This window comes from Lissotriton helveticus, chromosome 8 (genome assembly GCF_964261635.1).
Source record: "Lissotriton helveticus chromosome 8, aLisHel1.1, whole genome shotgun sequence".
NCBI lineage: Eukaryota > Metazoa > Chordata > Amphibia > Caudata > Salamandridae > Lissotriton > Lissotriton helveticus.
The window spans coordinates 232,235,643-232,258,758 of NC_136069.1; the positions used below are offsets into that span (position 1 = coordinate 232,235,643).

The 23,116-nt window shown below is 43.4% G+C and overlaps 1 protein-coding gene across 3 annotated transcripts in view; it reads left to right on the forward strand.

The window, feature by feature from the left end:
• CEP57 (centrosomal protein 57) overlaps window positions 1-23,116 on the forward strand; it is a 447,591-nt gene that overhangs the window by 265,926 nt on the left and 158,549 nt on the right. Inside the window, exon 7 of one of the 3 annotated variants that reach the window (XM_078656984.1) lies at window positions 4,364-5,342. The exons of the other annotated variants lie outside the window; for them this stretch is intronic. Coding sequence (XP_078513110.1) covers window positions 4,364-5,200 — 837 coding nt within the window. The 3' untranslated portion in view covers window positions 5,201-5,342. Of the gene's footprint in view, window positions 1-4,363; window positions 5,343-23,116 lie in introns of those variants that run through there. 3 annotated transcript variants of the gene reach the window in all.

Consider the following 23,116-nt stretch of genomic DNA (forward strand, 5'->3'; position numbering starts at 1 on the left):
GCAAAAAAAAAATCACATTAATTACAGAAAGAAAAAGCATACAATACCAGGGTAAATTAGTGAGCTAGACAAAGACAGTATCCATGAAACGCAGGGGTTAGGGAGAACAAAGGGAGGGAGTCAGCGAGTTGAAGAGTCCCACAAGGAAGAGATACATGTAGCAGAAAAGGAAATGTATGAGTCACTCAGGGGAGAGATGCAAACGGGAAAGCTCAGAATCACAAAATAGTGATATTAAGTACAAAGAACTACTACATATATTAGTGGTTAGAGTTGTAACTATGCAAATAGCAAATTCACTCAGGATTCCAATTACATAACGATTAGGCTAAAAACTATTATATATTACTTATCTACAGAGTGAACAGAGAAATAAGACATCAAAAGGCGCAGAGAGAGGGGGGGAGATGAGATAGGTGATGGGAAGGACGAGGGTCTGGGGGGGGGAGAAAGAGATAAGGACGTCAAGCCGAGGAGCAATGTCCAAGTGTTGGCAGGATGAAGTCAACGGACCGAGGGAGAGGACAAGAAACAACAAAATGGAGGCTCCGTGTCGTGGGTCTCGAAGGACAGCCATGATAGGAAAATTGGACGAGCATCGACGTTCTTCTCATGTAGAGCATGTTGAGTCTGTCCAGTGTCCGGCTGGGTAGGTGACAGCTGATGGGGAAGTCAACAGCTCATCTCCGCTAACAAAGTAGCTCCACCGGGCAGCGGCCAAAAATAGTCTCTACGGTCATTGACAAGATTCACAGGTTCCATTGTTCCTGCTTGAACTCCCTCAGGGATGCAAGCAATTAGTCCTCCTTAGAAAGTGCCATGACGTTCTCCCCTTCTCTGGTGGATTGTGGGTCCTTAGCGACTGTGGGTGTAAAGTAGGAGGAGGCTCTCTTACTCTGTTGTTTTTTTGGGCGGCATAGAGGAGCCCTCCAATTCACCTGCGTGGGATCGATTTCCTCTTGGTTTCTCCCAAGGCCTAATGTCAGCTTAATGTTTCATAAGGGAGCCGAGATGCCCTCAGTAGTCCGGTCTCGGTTTTCTCCCTGAAGTCAATTTCGTAACAATTTCTCTCCTCTCTCTTGTGCTTAAGAGGGTCTCTCTTCCTAGTGTCTCAGGCCTCTGCTACTCAGATTCACACTCCCTGTGGTGTCCACATCCACCCTGTGGCTCAGGTCATTTCAGTGCTTAGTGTTCTTTTATGAGGCAAGAGTTTGAACTATCCTTGAAACTCCTGGACGCTTGTGTGGGGAGGCACCGATGTGCTTGGCAGTATGATGGTGTTTACAGTGTCTTAATTGCTCTTGCTGATGTGTACGGTTAACTTATGTACTTTGCTGCTTAGGTTGTGTCTCTCACGGGCACCATTTTGAGGTCTGGCACAAAGGCTCATTCACCCCGGGCCGCTCCCGTGTCTCCCGTCGGCAGTCCCAGTCTGGTGCTCAAGTCTCGTTACGCTGCGGTCATTGCCCAGCTACCCTCGGGACAGTTTGGATGCCCCTCGCTTTTCAAGTCTGGGGTGCGCCGCCCTCTGCTATGTGGTCCGGGTCTCTTGATCCCCGCCTATCGGCCCTGCTGTGAGGAATGCTCGCTGTCCCGGGGAGCACCATAGGGAGGAGGGGGGCCCAATTCACTCACCGCTGCTCTTGGCGCTGGGGGCTCACGGTGGTCCGGTGCGTGGGTTCCTCCCGTCCAGACACAGCCCATCTTACTTCTCGCTCCCCCTGCAAATCACGGCTCCCTTGGTGTCCCGAGTCACGAGGGAGCCGAGCCCATTGCAGGAGTACCTTTTGCCGATCTGCCACTGGTTTCCTGCGCCGCCAGGCACCCGATCACCCCCCTCTGCTTATCCTGCTCTCACTCGTACGCTACAAATGCGCACTCTACTTCTTCTCTCCACCCCTTTCGGTCCGCTTTGTTTGTCGGCGCTGCTGCCTTCTTGGCTCCGCCTTTTGCTCCAGGTCCCGGCTTCTGCGGCCCACAGGGCCCGAAGGTCTAGTTAAAGTTATTCGCCGTCCTCCCAGATCAGAGTCGCACCGATCGGCTCCATGTCACATCTGGATACTCCGATATGGTTAGCTTCCCTCAACCGGATACATTATGCAGATTTCGTGGGGGTTTCGGTGGAGTTGTGTGTGGAGCCGCGCCCGGACCACATAGCAGAGGGCGGCGCACCCCAGACTTGAAAAGCGAGGGGCATCCAGACTGTTCCGAGGGTAGCAAGCCTGTTTGTTGTTTTTTAATTCTTTTCCTTTGCTTGCCTTCCTACACTATTCTTTTCTTGGATATTTCTTTGTATCTTCGTCTGTGGTTAATTGCCCATTTGTATTGTAATGATAACATTTTAAGATATGATAAGCCCTTATGAAGCATATTAGTTGTTGCAAAATACTGGTTGGTTTGAGGGTTTTTTCCTTTTTGCTCAATGATTTTTTTATTATTGGAAAAGAGAATAGAAAAACATATAATTTTTTTTTTTTTTTAGATTCCATCATGTAATGAAAGTGAAACCTCAAACTAGTCTATGAGCTTCATGCTCTGAAAGCAGTGCAAGTACTAAAATTACTGAAATTTGCTGGGACATAATAGGAAAAACTGGATCAACATCAGTAAATCTTGGCCTTTTCACCCTAAACAAACACTGCAGTGATGAACATGGTTAGCAGGAGGCATAGAGTCACGAGGAAAGGCTTATATGATCGTGATTTTCGAAAGGGACACACTTACTTGCGGTAAGGTGGCCTGCTTCGAGTCCAGGACACAACTTTAAATGGGGGTGATTGCAACAAAAGTTCTAGGATTATTTTTAGAGGTTGGTGGAACAGAACATCCACCAAAATATGGCGAGTGGCCCTTTTGCTATATTTAGAGTGAAGTATTAATAAGGTGGACAGGACATCTGCCTAACTCAAAATAAGGCCTTTAATCTGGAAAACATTTGGAATGGGAAAAGAAGTTAATGTGAATTCAGGGTCCCAAGGAAGGTCCCTCTTAGGCAGGAAAACTGTGTAGCGGTTAAGGGAGGGCATTCACCTGTTGAACAAAGGGCAAACAAAGGGGCTAACAGTGAGCAAAGCTACTAAGCAATGTTAGACATGCCTAGATTAGACCAAGTGTTAGAACAAGATAAAAGCAAAAGCACTTGCAAAGCACTAGGCTAATGTAAAATGACAAAGTAACAAAAGCAAAGTAATTATTTGAAAGAGCATCAGTGAAGAAGCTAATGTTCTGATGCAGTGGCCTCTTATTAAATGACATAGCCTGTTACGTGATGTTTATTTTTGCTCTGAGTTGCCACTAATGAGGAATGCGTTTCATGTGTTCCTCCTTGACTTGCATTAGAATTAATTTTGTATAAGCTTCACATAAATACCAAATTAATTTTGGAAAAAAGTGTGACTTGCATTGTAAACAGCTTACGTAACGGGTTTGTGAAAATCCCATCCTCAAATTGTATTGGACAGAGCAAGTATGGTAAATCGAGGGGATTTGCCTTTTATACTTTCACTTTGGAAATTGGGTGAGTGTTTGATGGATAGGAAATGACAGTGGAAACTGCATTGTTCTTGAACGTGGCAGGTGGAGCGCCTGAGAATAGTTTAGTAGAAAGAAAACACAAAGGTAATAGAGGGTCCAAGGGAATTTATAGACCTATCACGGATTAAATCCCCAAATCCATCAGATCAAAAACAAACAGATAATCCGGGGTCTGATTTACCAGTCAGCTGGTAAATCAGACCCCGGATTATCTGTTTGTTTTTTAATAGTATAGTAGTGCCAGTATTGTGTAACATCTATTCATTCCATTTTGTTTTATGTTAGATACAGCAATGTTACTCATAGAATTACAGTAGTCTTCTAACGATGTAGAAAGTTTATGAATGATGAACTGGTGCAATAATGAAAGTAAAATAATAAGACTATGTTTCTAAATGTTAAACTTTATTTGTGTGATACAGAATAAAGTAAATTGTATAACTAGTTTGATATACAAGAAGTATAGCAAGTAGTGCTAGAGAAGACCATTCAGCATGTTCGGATCCATTTTGTTTACCATAGAAGACCTTAGCAAAATCTAAATTGTGTAAAGCCTTGTCACCATTAAAGCAGATACCTTGAATAGCCTTGTAAGTGAGGCAGTACAGTGCTGCAGAGCTAAAGAATAACATGTTGAGCAATGTGGCGAATTATTAGTGCCCGATTTTTGTACGATAGCAGTCCTGTTGACACTATGGTCCAGCGGTCTCTTCCAACTCTGCCTTGCTATAATTCTAACATTCTCTGATCTGCACTTGAGCAGAATACAAATTAAAACATTGCATTATGTAAACAGGTCTTTGACAGTGAACTTTATTTTGTTTACAAGCTGTTCATTTCACTGCAAAAGTTACCACCAACAAAGATCCAGCTGTTGAAGCGTACCATTCTACCAAACATGTCATCAGTTGAAGTAAAGCGGAAACCTCGATCGAAATCGTTTCGGAATAAGAAGCTAAGCCGGAAGAAGCTTCAAAAGTTATTAATTTTATTGAAAGGTCAGCATGAGAGAAAATGCACAGAGCTACCACCTGATCACAATTTACTACAGAGATCCGCTCAGATGAGAAAGTTGCTTAAAAAGTCACAGCTTGCACATAAAGCTCGGTTAGAAAAGGCACGACAATCTTCTCTGACTACATGTCCACAACTGAATCTGCAACCAAAGACAGACATGTTACCTGGGCTGACCAAAGCCGGTAAAATATCCAGCTCAAAAATGGCCAAGTCACGGGTATCCCAGAGGTCTCCTAAGAGAAGAATTCTGTCAAAGGCTGCACAAAAACCACATGAAAAGTCTGCATCTGAATCCGGAGAGCAAAAACGTTCTCAGAGTCCAGCTTCTCTCTCTAGTACAAATGAACATCCAGCTACGTCAATACCACTTTCAGGAACTGCAAACCCAAGAGAAAGCTCACCCGTGGTAACTAACTCATCTCAGAAATTAAACGGGGAAGCAAAATCCCTTTCTGTGGTGAAAGACTTACCAAAAGAAACTGTCCAAGGTCCAGGTGGGCAAAAGTCACTGCAAAACAATAATGTATTCAGTAATTTGGAGTCTGCAGCAAAGACTGTAAAATTGCAAAGTTTGACATCACATTCAGCGACACAGACACTTTCACAACACTCATCTTCTGTCAAAGGCAATAGACTGCCCATAAATTAAACACATTTAAAGGCAGTCTATAACGCAGCACAATTGTACAGTTTGAAGTCATAAGCTAATTCAACTTATCTTACCAGTTCTCTACAGACTTAGCAAATATCTCTGCCGCAAACTCACCAGGGTCTTCCAATTTACCAGATATTTTGCCAATCACTGCGTTTACCTATGTTGCTTTTGAATGGCATACACAACACTACCCTTCATGTGAGCGTTTTAAAAAATAAAAGACTTTGATTAATGCATTTCTTTCTTTTTAATGCTATGCATCGAATTGGTATAATTTGTGGTTAATAATAAACTTCAGTTATATTCACTTCTTCACTAACAAAAAAGCCTTGGGGAATTTGTGCACCTTCCTAGCTTTCTGTGGCCAGGACCTGTCACCACTGCTCTCTTGTTCAACCCAATCTTGAGAAGGCTTTTATGGATTTCATAAATCTTGTGCATACAAGAGTATTGAAGTAAGGGACGACTAGTTTATTATAAGTATTTGGTTGGGTGCATAGAAGCTGGGAAAAAGGGCGTCTGGTGCAAGGTGAGTTTTACAAGTAAATTGACAGAGGCAGACAAAACCAAACATTACATTTCACCAGTGTTGATACAAAACTGTGCAAACCATGTACCATCCATACATTTTTTTTCTCACTGTTTTATATAATTTTTTTTACATATAACGCAAAAAAATGCGCTGATACAATAATGAACGAATATCCGTTTCAATGCACATTTCTCAAATCTAGCATCGGACACCATTGCAAGCCAATTAAAACATCTTAACAATATTTAAAAATTAACATTATCCTAACCATAGGCAAGTTTCTCATCTTATTTTTAAGTTTTCTTGTTCCTCCACCCTGCCTCCCATCCAGCCAATGTAGTTACAACCCATGTTCTACGTGGCCATCTGCATTTGTTCTCAATGATGTTCTGAGTAGTCAGTGAGGTGGACGATATACATCCGATAAGGCACATATTACAACATTTTTCATGGAATTATCTCATCACAGAAGGTGTTGTCCGCATCTCATATGTACCATATATATTCTCAGGCCAATGATGCGAGTAAAAAAAAACAGTCTCCTTTTGGCATGCCCTATCCTGACACAAGTCATGTTAACCCTCTCTTTTCTGTATTCATGGGTGTTGGGTTCCCGACGGGTCAGAAATAGTGAATCAATTCAGCCCATTCCATCAGGTCTTTAACCAATTATCATCCTTCCTCACTTTTTATATTTGAGTTTCCTCAGCTACAGCCCATTCCATCATGTCTTGTACCCAAATGTCAATAGTCGGAGGTTTAGGACTCATCCAGTGTATGGCAATCCTTCTTTTTGCCAGTAGTGTTCTTGCTATGTAAAACTTTCTACCCATATGTTACTTTTTCATTTTTGGGACTTTACCCAGCAAACACTTCCTCATTGCAGGTGGCCACCCACCTCCCACACTGTCTTCAGGTCTTTGGGCTACCTCTGCCCAAAAGCTTTGTATCAGTGGGCAGGCGCAGGCAACCTGGAAGAAATCATCTACTTTCGTTTGACCCAAGGTACACCTAGTGAATTGTCCTGGATAGATTACACTAAACTTGACTGGGGTCAAATAGGTCATATGGATGTAGTTTTGTTGCGTTATTTTAAAGCGTGCATTGTGTAATGCACTCTTCACCCCTACACACTGCTGCCCAACCCTTGTTAGCAAGGTCCTCACTCATATGTCTGCCATGTTCCCTTTGATTTTAGTATCTCTGCAGATGTGTGTCCCCCTCAGAGCCCAGTAAAGATTGGAACAGGTTTTATACACCATGGCAGTGCCCCCAGCATTGTGTAGCTTTAGACGCTTACAGAAATGTAGCCCATATGTCGCTGGCCTATGAGCCATATAGGCATATTGGAGAAACGCCTCTGTTAATACCAAAACTTTTTTGTGCCCTTTCAAGCATTACCAATCTGTTCTCAGAGTACAGGTCTGCCAAAATCAATCTCCCTGCATCCATCCCCCCAACACTATAGCATGGGCCATTTGACTGAATAGGCGAATACTCAAGATTGACATCTCCAGTACAAATGACTGATGTTTCATGGACTTCTCAGCTCTGTCCCATATAATACAAATCTATCTGATTACATAGGGCAGTTGAGTTGGCACTCCACAGCCACTCATTAGTAGATTTGGTTGTGGCTCATACCTGTAAGTTCCATCCAAGAGTTTCTTCTCCCAGTTTTCTCCCTCCTCCAGCCAATGTAGGGTATATTGTGATTCACTGACTATATAATGTAACTCAATATATGGCACTGCTGATCTGCCTTTTGCATTTCAGGCTAGTAACTATGACTCGGTTTTTCCTGCCTGCTCTCATAAATTCCACCAACAATTGGTCCAACACTTTGAACAATGTGAGCGGGATCAAGTAAGGTGCTTCCTGAAGCACGTACAGACACTGTGGCAAAAAATAATTTATGTATCATTCATGCATATACATAGCCCTTCTCCATACTTGGCACACCCTCGACCCACTTTTTTTTCTACTGATTGATTGGGATGGGAACAGAGTTGTGAGTGATTCCGTTATCACAAGTCTTTTGCCTGGTCTTTTTCTCGTATTTCTTACTGATTTCTGTACTGGCTCGAATAGACTGCACCACAACACATTTCTAAGGTGTTTGCCAAGTATTTACAGTTTGTCATTTGAATTTTTTGCATCTTCTCTAGTGAACAACCATCCAGTCCAAGCTTAAGCACAGTTCGCAACCACATGGACAAAGTCTGGTAAGAACTGCCTAATAAGGCTACCAAGAAACTGCATCAGAATAAAAATGTCCTAGCGAGCAGATTGCTGACCCATCAGAAAGTGATACAAAAGGGGGTGGTGATGGACGGAGCATCTGAATCAATCAAACACTCACACCCAGTCAAAAGATCTGGGTTTAATCCATCACCATTCTTTAGCCCACTCTGCCACCCCAGTTCAGATATGGCTATATGCAAATCAGTCCGACCCTGTGCCTCATGGGAACAGTCCAGCCCGAACTGCCAAGCCATGTCTTCCCTGGACTGGAAACAAGCTTCCGAGGACCGGTTTCTGGCATTCCAGCCGTCTTCAGCCTAGCTTGCTTGAATCCAGTGGCAAAGTGAGCACAGGACTCACGTCTGAGCATACCCTGCCACACTTATGGTGGCCAAAAGCGGTACAAAAGGGGTGGTGATGGACGGAGCATCTGAATCAATCAAACACTCACACCCAGTCAAAAGATCTGGGTTTAATCCATCACCGTTCTTTAGCCCACTCTGCCACCCCAGTTCAGACATGGCTATATGCAAATCAGTCCGACCCTGTGCCTCATGGGAACAGTCCAGCCCGAACTGCCAAGCCATGTCTTCCCTGGACCGGTAACAAGCTTCCGAGGACCGGTTTCTGGCATTCCAGCCGTCTTCAGCCCGGCTTGCTTGAATTCAGTGGCAAAGTGAGCAAGGGACTCACGTCTGAGCATACCCTGCCACACTTATGGTGGCCAAAAGCGGTACAAAAGGGGGTGGTGATGGACGGAGCATCTGAATCAATCAAACACTCACACCCAGTCAAAAGATCTGGGTTTAATCCATCACCATTCTTTAGCCCACTCTGCCACCCCAGTTCAGACATGGCTATATGCAAATCAGTCCGACCCTGTGCCTCATGGGAACAGTCCAGCCCGAACTGCCAAGCCATGTCTTCCCTGGACCGGAAACAAGCTTCCAAGGACCGGTTTCTGGCATTCCAGCCATCTTCAGCCCGGCTTGCTTGAATCCAGTGGCAAAGTGAGCAAGGGACTCACGTCTGAGCATACCCTGCCACACTTTTGCCTTTGTCGCCCCGAGTGGGATGGGTATGCTCTCCACACCACTGGAGTCAAGCTATCCAGGCTGATGACGGCTGATAGCCAGAAACCGGTCCTTGGATGCTTGATTCCGGTCCAGGAAAGACCAGGCGTGGCAGTTCGGGCTGGACTGTTCCCATCAGGCACAGGGCCAAGGCTGATTTGCATATGCCCATGTCTGACCTGGGGTGGTGTGGAGTGCAAAAAAACGATGGATTTAGGCCCAGATCTCTGTACTGGGGTGAATGTATGATAATGATCTGCATTCTGTCCATCACCTGTTGTTTTTGCCCCCATCAGAAAGTGAGGCACACTATGAAGGGGCTCGTGTCTATATTTTTCATTGCTATCCAAATATAGCTTACGGTAAAAACTATTTTAAAAAAAAGTGAATGCATAGGCTTGTAAGAACATCTGTCCTTTGGGAACCAATGACCGGTTCCTGCCAGATCCAGCTTTTAAGATACGATGAATAGGCATTCCTCACCAAGGAATGAAGACTTGCTTCTGCAATTCTGATATGCTCACAGGTGTTTAGTCACTTGCCACTCTGCAGTGTGTCACTCCTCCTACACTGCGGTTGCACATGGAAGTTGACCTAGCATTATTCTTGGGCGTTCAGATAAGTCGCAGCCTAGGAAGAAATATCTTGCTCCTTGCTCATTCTCATCCTGCTTAGTGGCCTGGCCTCACTTGTAGGGAGAAGGCGAAGACTGACTGTGAGCAAAGCTTCTCCTTGTAAGAAGAAACCAAACAGGTTACACTCTTCCTAGGTTTCAGTACTACCTCACAGCTCAATGGAAGACTGAAGCCTTAGTAAAAACAAAAAAGTGTGGTACCATTACTTGAACTCTTCACACGGAGCCTCGTCAGTATTGTTGATATGTGTCCTGCCTCCGAACAGCTTGCCTGACCTTGGGAGTATGTGACCTCGTTGCCCTCTTTACTCAAAAGGTCGTAGGGGGTAATGCCAGTTGATTTAGGCCTTTCTCACATGCCATAGTTCATGAATTCTTATGCATTCCTATCCGGGGCACTTGTGGACAAGGGATGTCATTTTTACATACTTTTGTTTGAAGAGGTTGGCTCTGTGGATGTCTATTCTACACATGCTAACTCAGTTCATGTTAACATTTGTTTTTATTACAGAAGTTTTTACTGATTTTTGGGATAACACAATAAAAAGAACATCTTATTTTAAATGTCAAGACCTAAGTTCGAGAGTACATATTTGACATATTCACTCACTGACTGAAATACACCAACTGAAAATCACCCCATCCCATAGGGAGAGAAAGAAAATAAGATGGTGATATGAAAGGAGACAAAGAAAGAAGAGAAGAGATCCTAGAGTATAGCTGCCAGGATTCAATGCATTCAATTCCAAAAATAATACAATATCTCATTATATTTGCTAAAATATGAAGTCAATTTTTAACGGAAGTTAAACTTTTTCCTAGTAGTAATTCAGTTTTTCCCAAATAGGTTGCGTTTTGGGTTTCCATGGTGACTGTTGGCGTGTGATGTTGTCCGTTCCGCTCGTATAAATTAGCATGTCCTTCCAAGCTTGGAAAGAGGCTTTACTTGCATTTTTCCAATTTCCCGTTAGCGGGTATGCAAATCAAAAGGTGCTTTTAATCTTTAAAAGATCTTCAATAAAACAAATGTTGCCAGAATTTCTTAATTAACAATAAAATATCATGTATGCAAGTTCTCCTGTCGTTGCATTCCAATTCCAGCAGAAAGGGTAGTCTCGTAGCTTAATTTTGTACAGGCGCCGTGGGTCTAAAGTGTTCTATGCAAGAGCTAAAATTTAGTTTCAAATAGAGGGTGCAATTTTGTGTTTAAAGACTAACGTCAAGATTTCTTGCCAAATAAGGTTGGATGTACTTGTGGTGTTCTCCAGTTCCTATTTGGATTATGTATGTGTCAATAGTCTAGATGATTTCGGTGGGAGTGGTGAGTATATGTTGGAAACAAAGTGACAACTTCTAGAAAACAAGGATATAAGATCCAAGATAGAAGGATGAAAGTCTTTTATTTTGGTCTTAGAAATGCTAACTTTCAATTTGAGGAAACACTAAGGTTCCACATTATTTTACTGGTATGTATTTTGTAGATTTGAAAAAGACAGCGGAGCTCGTTCTGAACCTAATTGTTTCAAGATAAAGATGCCTTTGAGGTCCATTAGTGCAATTTATGGGTGAATGATCTATTTTTATTAGTTTTATTGTTCCATATCTATTTTTATGTTTAGTTTTTGATTTCAAATCAAGACAGCATCTTGTGTTATGGAACATGCCATCAGAGTGAGGAAGAACCACTTGGTTGTTAAGAAGAAAGTTAAGCTAGAGTGCTGCAACATCTATTTTTCTGTCTCTAGCCATATTGTTTGATAATGGTCTATTTGTATCAGCCATCTTAAGCTTTGTTTAAAAAGAAAGGCTGATTGCTATAAGGTTAAGTCAGCCAATCTAACTCCACCCTGTTTTTGGACAATCTTAATGTTTTTTTCATGGAAATTCTCTATTGTTTATTTCTCCAAAGGAATTTGTTTAATGTAACGTCTAATTTGAGAAGAAATCATCTGATAGCAATACCGGAATCCTATATCGTACGTAGTTTATCATAGGTGTGATCATCATCTTAATTGTTTTCATTCACTCCATCAAGTTCAGCATTTTGGAGTCCAACCTTCTTGAAGATCCAATATGTTTTGTAGAGTGATATTTTTATGTTTGATAGATTCAATAATGTCCTCAATAAATTTGATGCCAAGATATTTTATACGTTTTGTTTGCCAAGATAGGCCAGTAGTGCTTAATACTAAGTTACCGTTCAATTTATTTAAAGGAATCAGTTACTTTTTATCTCTACTTAAGGTATAATGTGTTCTCCAGTATTACATCACAAGTCTCCTGGAAAGATTCATATCTTGCAGATTGAGACTGAGCTCTCTCCTTAAAGGAAAACACCTCCTCATCGTCTGTGTACTGGCTCTTTATTTTAAGTTGCGAAGGACTGTAGGCCACTCCAGACGACTCCTCTCCTTCTGAATCCTGCTCCAGCAAAGAAGATGGGGGTAGAGGCGAAATCTGCGTCCACGACGTGAATTCCGCAGATTTGCTTATGATCGCCGAACCTCTCGAAGACTGAAATGAGCAAAATGATATCAAAGTCTTCGATTGCGGTGATTTGAACGCCTTTGCCGTTGAAATTAAACTCATCGTCGACGGAGACGTCGTCGACGAAGTCCTTGTCGACGGAGCCGACGTCACTAAAGCCATCGTCGACTGGGTCGTCGTCGACGGGGTCGTCGACGACTTCGACACCGATTTCGTCGACGGTATGATCAAGCTCGTCGACGTAGTCGTCGTCGATACGGTCTTAGCTCCCGTCGCCGATGCAGCGGTCGTCGTCGAAATAGTAGTCGTCGACGGTGAAGTCGTCGACGGAGCAGAAGTCTTTGCCACAGATTTTACAGCAGAAACCAGGGAACTGGTCGATTGAGCAGATCCTGCCCCCTTCTGACCTGACGACTTCTTGATGGGAGTAGGGGGAAGAGAAGAGGCTTCCTTCACCTTAGATTTAGCCTTCTTAGACTCCACCAATTCCTCAGAATGTGAGGCCTTTCTCTTTTTAGGCGTTAAAGGAGCAGAGTCCTCACCAGAATCTGAATCTGATGCGGCCTTCTTCTCCTGAAGCCACAACAGCAGACGAGCCTCTCTGTCCCTCAGAGTTTTAGCAGAGAAGGTTCTACAATATTTACAATCCTTAGCCACATGCTTTGGATGAAGACAGTATAAGCAGTCCTTGTGAGGGTCTTAAGAGAAAAGCCTGGCCTTTCCACAGGATCTGCAAGGCCTGAAAAGCCTCTTTTTAGAGCTTTCAGCCATCATAAAAGAAATTGGTACTCACAATACCTTAATCCAGAAGATTATACAGTTGAAAAACCAAAGGTCAATAGTTCACACTGGAACAGCAAACTGAGCAGAGCACAGGGAGACTCCTTTCTCACATGAAGGCGGTTGGAAATCTGAGGCAGGAAGCTTCTGCTGGGGACTGTGAGGGCAGGGCAACAATGCTGATTGGCTGACTTTTGGACCAAACAATGAGGAGGTCTGGTTACCAAATACTACAGTCCCTAGGGGCTTTTCTATGCAGTTTTCTTCTCTATGATACTGCTTTGGTCATTCTGTTACCGTGAGACTCCCACCATGACGACGGGGAAGATACAAGCATGTGAATCTATGAAAGATAATACTGGAGAACTATAGTGTACAGGTAAGTAACTAATTCCATACTCGGAAGAAGGCATCAATGTGTTAGAGCTTGGATTGATGATTGTATCATCAAATGATATTCATATTAACATTAAGGTTGATCCAGAAGTCCCGATTCTAGCGGAGGGAGAGTTTTGATCCCGCGTGGTTTTAGGCTTCTTCCTGGACAGCTTGAGTCCTTCATTGATTGCAAGGCATTTGCTCTCAATCCCATCTACACTGCTGGGGGCTGGCCTTGGTGCCTTCTTCCACGATCATGCCTGCTCTGAGGTTGGTATGACAGCTGTGATACTACTTACCCCTGTTTTCCTAGCTTGATCCTGATATCTAGTCAGTCGTAGGGACTTCCACGATGGCACCGAGCATAACCACTCTCACCCCTGATCTGCCTATATGCTGTAATTTGAGGTTGAAAGAACTGGAATCTAATGATACTGGTACAAATGGAAAACATGTACTTTTTATTGCGCTTCCTCCTTTCCATTGTGTTGCGACATTTCTCATCTGCAGGAAACTCTGGAGACTAACTTAAAATTATCTTTGTAATGTGTAGCTGAGCAAGTATTAACCCCCTGGCCTTAATTTCTTAAAATTAGTTGTTATCAAATGCACGATTGCATATGAATTCTCCCTAATGTATTCACCATGGTTGTGTATGATGAAATCATGCATCCCTTTAAGATTATACAACAATAGAAGAGGAATATGTGTCAAACTATAGTTGGTTCAGCAGTAATGGTGAAATTGTTGGCAAGGAAGCCCATATTCCAATGTTTCCCCATCTCTAAATGAATTATTTTTCCTTTCATATGATAAGCCTTTTTGAAAAGACCCTTGCATTTATCAACTAGTAGATGAGCACCAACTCATTGACTAAATACCATCAATTGAGAAATAAGTGGATTACCTGCAAATTGATGCCCAGTGTGGGGCCTTTGAAGTTTTCTTTACAAAAAAAAAGTCTAGAATAGTCTGTGCTTTTTACATCCTTTTTTCCTGGGTGTCCTGGTTTTTGTACTTGGGGGAAATTTGTTTCCTCTACTTTAAGATGTATTAAAATACATTATTATTAATCCCATAAATTGCTTTTTGAAACTGTACACTTATTTAGTGTCCTTTAAAAAAAGAAGAAAATTAGGTTTTGTCTATGTGTTATATAATGTGAGTTTGGAATACGTTTGCAATACATTGCCATACATATAGATGGACTCTTTGGGTTGTATTGGCTTTCATCCTTTCCTTAGTGGACAAAAATGTAAACTGCTTAACTTGTATGACCGAACAGGCAACCAACTGAACTAAGTACATCTAATATCGGAATTGTTTTTACAAATTGTTTTCACCACAGAACTGGAGAAGGCCTCTAAAAAGAGTTCTGTGATACAAAATGGCTGCAGCGGGATCGAGCATTATGCATTCCCTATGCACTGGTCACACTTGTCTCCTGCCATCAACCATCACAGCCCAACAGATCCGATGTTTTTTCCTTCTACTGCATTACATAGAAAATAGCCTCTTCTGAGGTACCACAGTTTTTATTGATTGGTGTTAAAGTTGTTGCTTCCCCTTCTTGGAAGGGGTGTTTTTTATTTCAGTTTCCCTTATCTAATTTGCTTAAAAACATCCTTAAACCTACTGGTCACTTCAGCTTACGTTGCTGAAGACTAGTTTCAAGAAATGTATTTGTTGTAGCAGTTTCTTCTTGGCAGCTGAATCACATGTCTGAGAATTCTCTTCCCGTGCAATAATGCTGTGAAGGTCCAAGAAGAGTAGACTCCTGTTCATGACACAGGTAGGTCTGATACTGTAGGAGACCATCAAGTTTGTTAAAGGATCCTGCCAGCTCTTTTAATTGAGGGATATCAGTATCTCAATATGGTACTGATTTCAGCTGTATTTAGCAGTACCTGGGTGTGTGTCTACTCGCCTGTTCTGGGTCCCTGAATTGCGCGTTCACTAGTAAACCATCCTGACGCATCCATTTGTTGGCAATCACCCAGTCACCAGATTTGGGGTCCTAGTGTACTTGACGACATGTGAAAGTTTGATAAGATTATTACAGTATGTCAGAGGATTACACCTGCCATGGAACAACAACAAACACACTTTAATGTATTCTGGCATCGACCCAATCTCCCATGAAGTTAAATAGGCCCCTGTAACAATTAGCTCCCATAGAGGTTGAGCCTCACCCCCTTCAGGGGCTAGGTACCGCACTACCAGTGCAAAACTGTCCTGACGAAATAAAATTCTGATCTCTGGTTGGTACTCTCGCTCAAAGTGATTGTGGCCTGGCAGTTCAAACAGTAGATTTCCTGTTGGAGAAACATTGAAATTGATTTGCAAATGATGCGGCAAAATAACAATTGGTATGTGTAGGAAAGTAGGATCTGCTTTCATGGGACCACTCAAACTGGGACTACAGGCCTGCCATTGATTAGCCTGTGTAATTTGGTGCTAGCACCACTTAGAACAGATTTAAGTTTTCTTATGTCTAAGGTCACTAAGCTTAAAACCTATAAGTCACCCCTAAGGCAGGCCTTTTTAATCCTAATGGCAGGGTGCTGGGTTATAAAAGCAAGGGTGCCCCTGCATGAGCAGGACACCCCTACAAACCCCAGACTCTATTCTCCAGGCTTTGAAAGTGCGGCCAGCCATTTTGATATATATAGTGGCCATCCATCACTACGTGAGGGCTAACTATGTGGTGGCTGGGCCAAAACTGGGCATATTTGGTATCAAACATGTTGGAATCATACCCCAACACCGTTACCTATATTCGAGGCCCCCACTACTCCTGGTAACAGCCTTTAGGGTTGTGCCAGCAAGATAGTGCTGCAGCCGACCCCAGACACGATTCAACCCTCCTGCTACTGAACTCGAGCAGGGGAAGGTAGAATAATAGGTTTCCTTTCACAGGGAGGTATGATAACCTCCCAGACAGGATTTAGTGTATTGGGCCAGAGCCACCAGACTGCTTTGAATGGCACATTTGGTGTCCTCCTTGCATACTCCGATTTGAGCCAGTTTATGGAGTCCTTAACTCCCGCACTGGCACGAAACTGGACAAAGGACATAGGAGTATCCTCTGCTGTGTCCATCCCCTCCTCTAGTAGTGACTCCTGAGTCGTCCTAGCCTCTTTCCTAGAGGATTTAAGGGCTTACCTGTTGGTGGGTAGTCAAATTTGTCGGGGGACAAGACTCAAGCCTGAAACCACGCTACTCTTCCACTGCCTGGACACTTGGACTTCACAGGACTTTGCCTGGAACCGAGACTGCATCATGTAAGACTCCTGCTGCTTCTGGTCTTGCTGTTCTGCAAGTCTTCTACGGCGTCCGTGTCTGCTTCTTCGAGGATCTTCAACAGACCTGTGGGCATCAAGGACACCCGCGGTAATCTGCCTTGTAGTGAAGGAGTCACTCCCTTGCAGGCACCGCAACAAAGCTGATCACTCTGCTGCTCCTGACGTCCCACTGACTTCAAAAGGCTTTGCAACTCCCTCAAGGCCTGACCTTTCTGCAATTTTGAGGCCAATATCCCTCGCTGGGACTAACCCCTGTGCACCTCGTCGACTTGCTGTTGCCAAGGCATGGTGGCTCTGCACTCCAGATATCTTCAGGCTACAAGGTGCTCCAGCGTCTCTTCCTGCCAAGTACAGCGTCCTCACTGTTTCCTCTGCACCGTAGGCCTACATCTTTGGTGAGCTGCTCGAGGTCCTGTAGGTCCTCTCGATGGTCGTCTTCTACTCCAGTGGGCTTCCCTGCTTGCTCAGGCCTGCTCTGACTAGTGGTGAATCCAACGTGGACCTTGCTAGTCCCAATGTTGCTCCTTCTTCGCTTTCCACGCCTGTTGCATCTGCCAAGATTTGTTGGTGCTCCCGCCGGACACCGACCCCCTGGTTCTCGACTTCCGACGTGGGACAGCTCGTGCACGGCTCCTGGTCTTCCTCAGCAAAGCCTGGTCTCTAAAGCTGCAGCAGCAAGGCCACAGTCCACTCTCCTGAACCATCTGACATCAATGGGCTTTGCTCTTCCATGCCTCCTGGTAACCTCAGAATGGTATAGACTCTGTCCCCTCTGTTTTCAGTTTCTCCACTTCAAGTATCCACCCTTGGATTCCACCGGACTCTTGCACAGTCTTCTCCAGCAGCATCTTTCCTTAAGTCCTCTATTGTGGTCTACAGTGGTTTCCAATGTAATTTCGCTCCTTTGCACCCGTCTTCCCTGGTATAGGTATCCTGGTGCCTGGGGTAGCCACGTTTGGGGTGGCTCTCTAGCCTTCTGCCTTCAACGGGGTTTATTCAGGATCCACTGTGAAGGGTCCTTATTCTCCAGAACTGCAACCACGACTTCCCTGCTGACCTCTATTGGACACGCAGCTGTGTTTCCAGTGTGCACACAGCCTCCATGGGGTTCCTGGGTACTTTCCTTGTGTAGTTCCTTGTGTCCCCAGCTCCCCTGAGTCTCCTAGTCCAAGTCCCAATTCCTGTCGCAGTTCGCATTCCATTTTTTTGTATATGGTTTGGTCCGCCCCTGAACACCACTGTATGTTGTGCTGCTTACCTTATTTGCAATTGAAGTATTGTGGTGTATTTATTTTGATTTCTCCGGGTAGGAGATATACCAATGCGTCAGCTAGTGTTGTGTAATAAATAGACATTTTTATATATACACTCTGTGGTTCTTTTTCGTTAACCTACACTACATGATTAGGTCAGGTAAAACAAGCTGTGCAACACTTATTGATAAGCGGCTGCTCTACACAGCTACCACTATGAGCTTTCTATGGATGTTTAAGACCACTAAAATCATCTTAAAGGTTGACTGGATTAGTGCAAGGTGCATCACTTAAGTGTGCACCATATAGTAAGCCAGCCTTCTACATTGGTGTGCAGCATTTGGGATTTAACCCTGCAGTTTACAGCGAAACTAGGTGTGGTTAGATGAAAAACCATCACTAGCATGAGGTACATATAAAATAAATTTTGCAAGTAGTAAATCAGGATCTAGCACAACCCTTTCTCCAATCTTTGGAAGTTTTAGTTATCACTAAGGCCCAGCTCTCTAAGTTCAGTGGTCTTAAGTTCCAGAAACTCAGGATCTTTGCTGCATCTAGAAGGCTAAAGATAATTAGTAACCCTCACAAAGAGCAACGCCTAGAGATGCTTCTGCAGTATGGCATTCAGAATCCTGTAGGGTCAGAAGGGCAGGGTGATTTTGGTAAAGGTGGGGCTCAAGAAGGGAGAGGGGTGGCATATCCCAGCAACCACAATTCTGAGCATGACCAGGGGGAGTCTGAATACTCCACACCCGTAAACTCTGATCTCCCAGGGAATGGATCAGGTGAGCCAGAGGAGGCCCCTGGAGGTATGTCCCCCTTTGTTCCTCCTGGGAGGGTGATACATTCCAGGGGAGGGCTAGGTACTCTTCTGTCAATTTCAATGCCTCTAACACTTCTATTCCATCTCTAGCAAGAGGGAGGACTCCTTAGAAAGGGAATACCACCTGTCAAACTTGTCTTACTACCCTGCCTTCTCTTTGCCTACAGAGATGTTCCTCAGATGGGGTTGGGCTTCAGCTCACTTGAACTTCTGTTTCGACATCCAGTTAGGGTCCATTGTATCTGGTTAAGGAGGGCCGAGAGCCGCCTCTCAAACCCTTTAAACATAACGTAGTGGACTATGTCTTTGGCCTGCGTTCACACATGGCTGAGTACATCCTTGAGGCCAGTCTAGAGCTTCAGAAAGCTTGACATGACCAAAAGGCTATGCTTACCAGTCAGGACAGAAAGTTTGGGCGTTGGAGCTTGTGGCCCCAGCAGCTCTCCAGGACAAGTGGAGAGGCCCCCACACTATACTTGGGGGAAAAAGGTGAGATCCCCTACTTGGTTGACCTAGGCATTCCAAGAAGTCCTCCGAGTTCTTCATGTGAACCGCCTAAAGCCTTTTATTGATAGGGCTGATATGAGCTTGCTTGTGGCAACTAATGAGGGACAAGTCGAGAGAGGGACCCTCTCCCTGATCTCATCTCTCAAGACCCTGTTGATGGGTAAGTTGATGGGGTAGCCTTGTCAGGCAGCCTCACTGACCACCAACAAGCTGATTGTAGGCAAGTCCTTTATCATTTTGCCCACTTGTTCTCTCTGACTCCCAGTCAAACCACCTGGTGTACCCCTGAAGTTAGTGTTAATGGAATGTATACAGCGCACGAATACCCGCAGGTGTCTTGGCGCTAACGGACTCAAATAGCTGTGCTCAAAAAAACTACTGTTAAAATAACCAAGTCTTCAGTTGTTTCCTGAATTCTAGATGATGGGTAATTTTCCTAAGATGTAACGGGAGAGAGTTCCATTCTTTGATGGTGTTAAAGGTGAAACTCCTCCCTCCCCAATTCATCTTTTTGTAACTAGTTGGCTACATAAGGTAGGCATTAGCTGAACGCAACACTCTATTTGGAGAATGCCATCTAAACAGGTCCTCCAAAAAATGTAGGCCCCTGTCTGTGTAATGCTTTATGAGCAGTACAGAAGCTTTTAAATGTTATCCTCTGACAGACAGGCAGACAATGAAGTTTTCTGATTTCAGTTCTGACTGATTGGAATTTTGGAATATCTAAAATCAGTCTTGCGGCCGCATTTTGCACTGCCTTAACTTCCTCAGTAGAGTTGATTGAACCTTGACATACAAGCTGTTGCAAGAATCAAGTTTATTCAAAACTAAGGAGGTTACTAGAGATTTTCAACATGATTTTGGTATGTATGGCAGAGCTTTTCTAATAGTTTTTATCATACAGAATGAGGCAGACACTACCTTAGAGACTTGTTTTTTTAAAGTTGAGCTTTCCATCTATAATAAACCCGAGATACTTAGCTTTATCCACAGGCATGGGAGGGAGTCCAAGACTGTCTGGCCACCAAGCTGGTGACCACGCGGGAAAAAGATTTCCAAACATTATCACCTCTGTTTTATTGGAATTCAATTTTTTTTTTTTGAGCTATATAGTTTTAATAATGTTTTTATTCAAAACAAACTTCACATTGGCAATCGTGACAGTTAACAATCATTTCACATCGATACAGTTATACTTGTTCAAACATACAGTTCTTACAATAGCAATAGTACATTAGGAATTCAACTTTAAACAATGAGTGCTCATCCAATGACTAAGGGACAACATACAGTTATGAAGATTAAGAGATCGATTAATATCCTTGTTCACTGTAGAAATCACCAACTAAGTATCATCAGCATAGGAAGTCGGGATAAGATTAAAACATCTAATCAGAGACGCCAGCGCCGCTACATAGATATTAAAAAGTGTAGGGCTCAACAAAGAGCCCTGTGAGACCCCACATGGGAGAGTAAAAGGCGCCGGCCGAAATTTTTCCAGATGTACTGACTGAGTTCTCTTAGATAAAAAAGAAGACAAAAGGGCAAGTGCTTTGTCTCCTATTCCGATCTCTCTCAACCGCTGAATCAAGAGGGAGTGATCTACCGTATCAAATGCAGCGGAGAGGTCTAGCAGCAACAAGGCTGCTGACCCTCCACTGTCCAGTGATACGCAAATTTCCTCTGTGGTTTTGATCAGAGCAGACTCAGTACTGTGACCTGCTCTGAAGCCAAACTGGCTGTGATCAAGAACTTGATTAGTGGTCAAAAAATTTGCCAGTTCGGCATTCATGATCTTTTCCATTATCTTAGCAGGGAGAGAATTCTTGAGATCGGACGGTAATTAGCAGTATCCAATGCATCCAGTTTACTTTTTTTTTAAAAGGGGGAGTATACAAGCCTTCTTCCATACAGTGGGGAAAACTCCCACATTGATTAAATATTATGGAGAGATGGGGGGCCAGAAAGATTATTGATGGTTTGTAAAATTTTGGGAGGGCAAGGATCTACTGGAGATCCCGACTTACTCATAGTTATAAATTCAATAATTTGGCCTGATGAGGTCGGTGAAAAATTAAACCCAGAAGTATACTCACTAAGGGGATGATCAGTTGTTTTATCCCCTGCAATTGAATGGGTTAATTGTTCATAGATATGTTCCACCTTGGATTTAAATGAAAATGCCAGGGCGTCACAAAAATCTTAATTAAGGATAGTAGGATAATCTTGTTTTACTGTAGTTAGAATTTTCATCATGTGAAAAAGTTCTTTGCTTGACCCACTAACTTTTTCAATCTTAGACGTATAATAGTGAGTTTTCTCTACAACCAACCTTTTCCTAAAGGCTGAAATCATAGCTTTGTATCTATTTTGTTCTATAGAATCATAATTTTTCCGCCAAGTTCTTTCATGTCTTCTACATGCCTGTTTATCTATCCTTAAGTCTTCAGAGAATCAAGGGGCCGAGGGTATTTGCCTGTTTCTATTTATCTGAGTAGTAGGGGCCTATTTTGCCAAGCTGGTTTCAAGCCAGAGAGTGTATTTTTTAGCTGCCAGGTCAACATCCCTTACCACCTCCAGTTCGCTCCTACCGAGTTCATAGACCAAAGTACTATGGCGAATTGTTTGCCAGGACCTGCTTATAATCTTTGGTTTCTCCTTGTTTGAATTATTACAGCATAACTTTATAATTAAAAAGAATTGCTTCACGGGCTGACCAAATCAGCGGGAGAGTGATTACGTAAAAAATGGCTGGATCATTGGTAAACAAACCATCAAGAGTATGACCTGCCGTATGTGTGGTGCCATGAATCAACTGGTTACGGCCATATTCAGACGTTAAGTCCAACATTTCCCCAATGTCTCTATCCTGCGTGTTTTCTAGATGAAAATTCTTATCTCCCAGGACTGTAAAAAAATTTGAATGGAGACTAAGCTCAAGCCCAGAGTGGATACTTCCCAAGAAATCCGCATTAGTTCCTGAGGGACGGTATATAAAAAGGCCTTTGAAAGATTCTTGATGAGAGATGTTAATTTTAAAAAGCAGCGATTCACAGGCTAATGATTCAATTTCTGAGCAAAAGGCGCCAAATTCAACTTTATATATCACAGCAAGACCACCACCTCTTTTTGCCTGTCTATTCTAATCTAAAATTATTGTAGCCTGGTGGAGTCACTATATTAAAATCAAAGTTTGACTAGTCATCCCCCCAGGTCTCAGTCACAAATAAAACATCAATTTCATTGTAGTGGACACAGGTGACAGTCTGCCTGTAAAGAGTAAAGTCTACAGACAGCCTGACCATGTCAGAGACTGCACCAGGACTGATGTCCAGAAGATGCTGGAGTGGGGGGACAGTGGAGTGTCATTGAACCTTCGGCCAATCCTTGGGCTAGTCATGTAGTCCTTGTGCTAAAACCTCACATCCAAGATGGTAAGAGAGAGATGAGGTTTTGTGTAGACTATAGAGTTCTCAATTCAGTCACTAGGGCTGATGCCCATCAAATTCCCAGGGCAGATGGGCTTATTGATACTCTGGCCTCTGCCAAGTACCTCATTACATTTGACCTGACAACTGGTTACTGACTCACCAGTATCTCTGAGGATGCCAAACTAAAAGCCGCATTTTCAACCCCTAGTGGGCATTATCAATTCATTGTGAGGTCTTTTGGTTTGATAAATGTTCCTGACACATTTCATAGGTTGGTAAGCAAAATCCTAACATGTCTGGAAGCCTATAGTGCAGACTATCTAGATGATATTGCTGTATTTAGCTCAACCTGAGAGGATCACCTGGTACACATCAAGAATATTCTGGAGGCCTTGCAGAAGGAAGGCCTAACTTTCAAGACCATAAAGGGCCAGATAGGGCAGAGCAAGGTTGTGTACTTGGG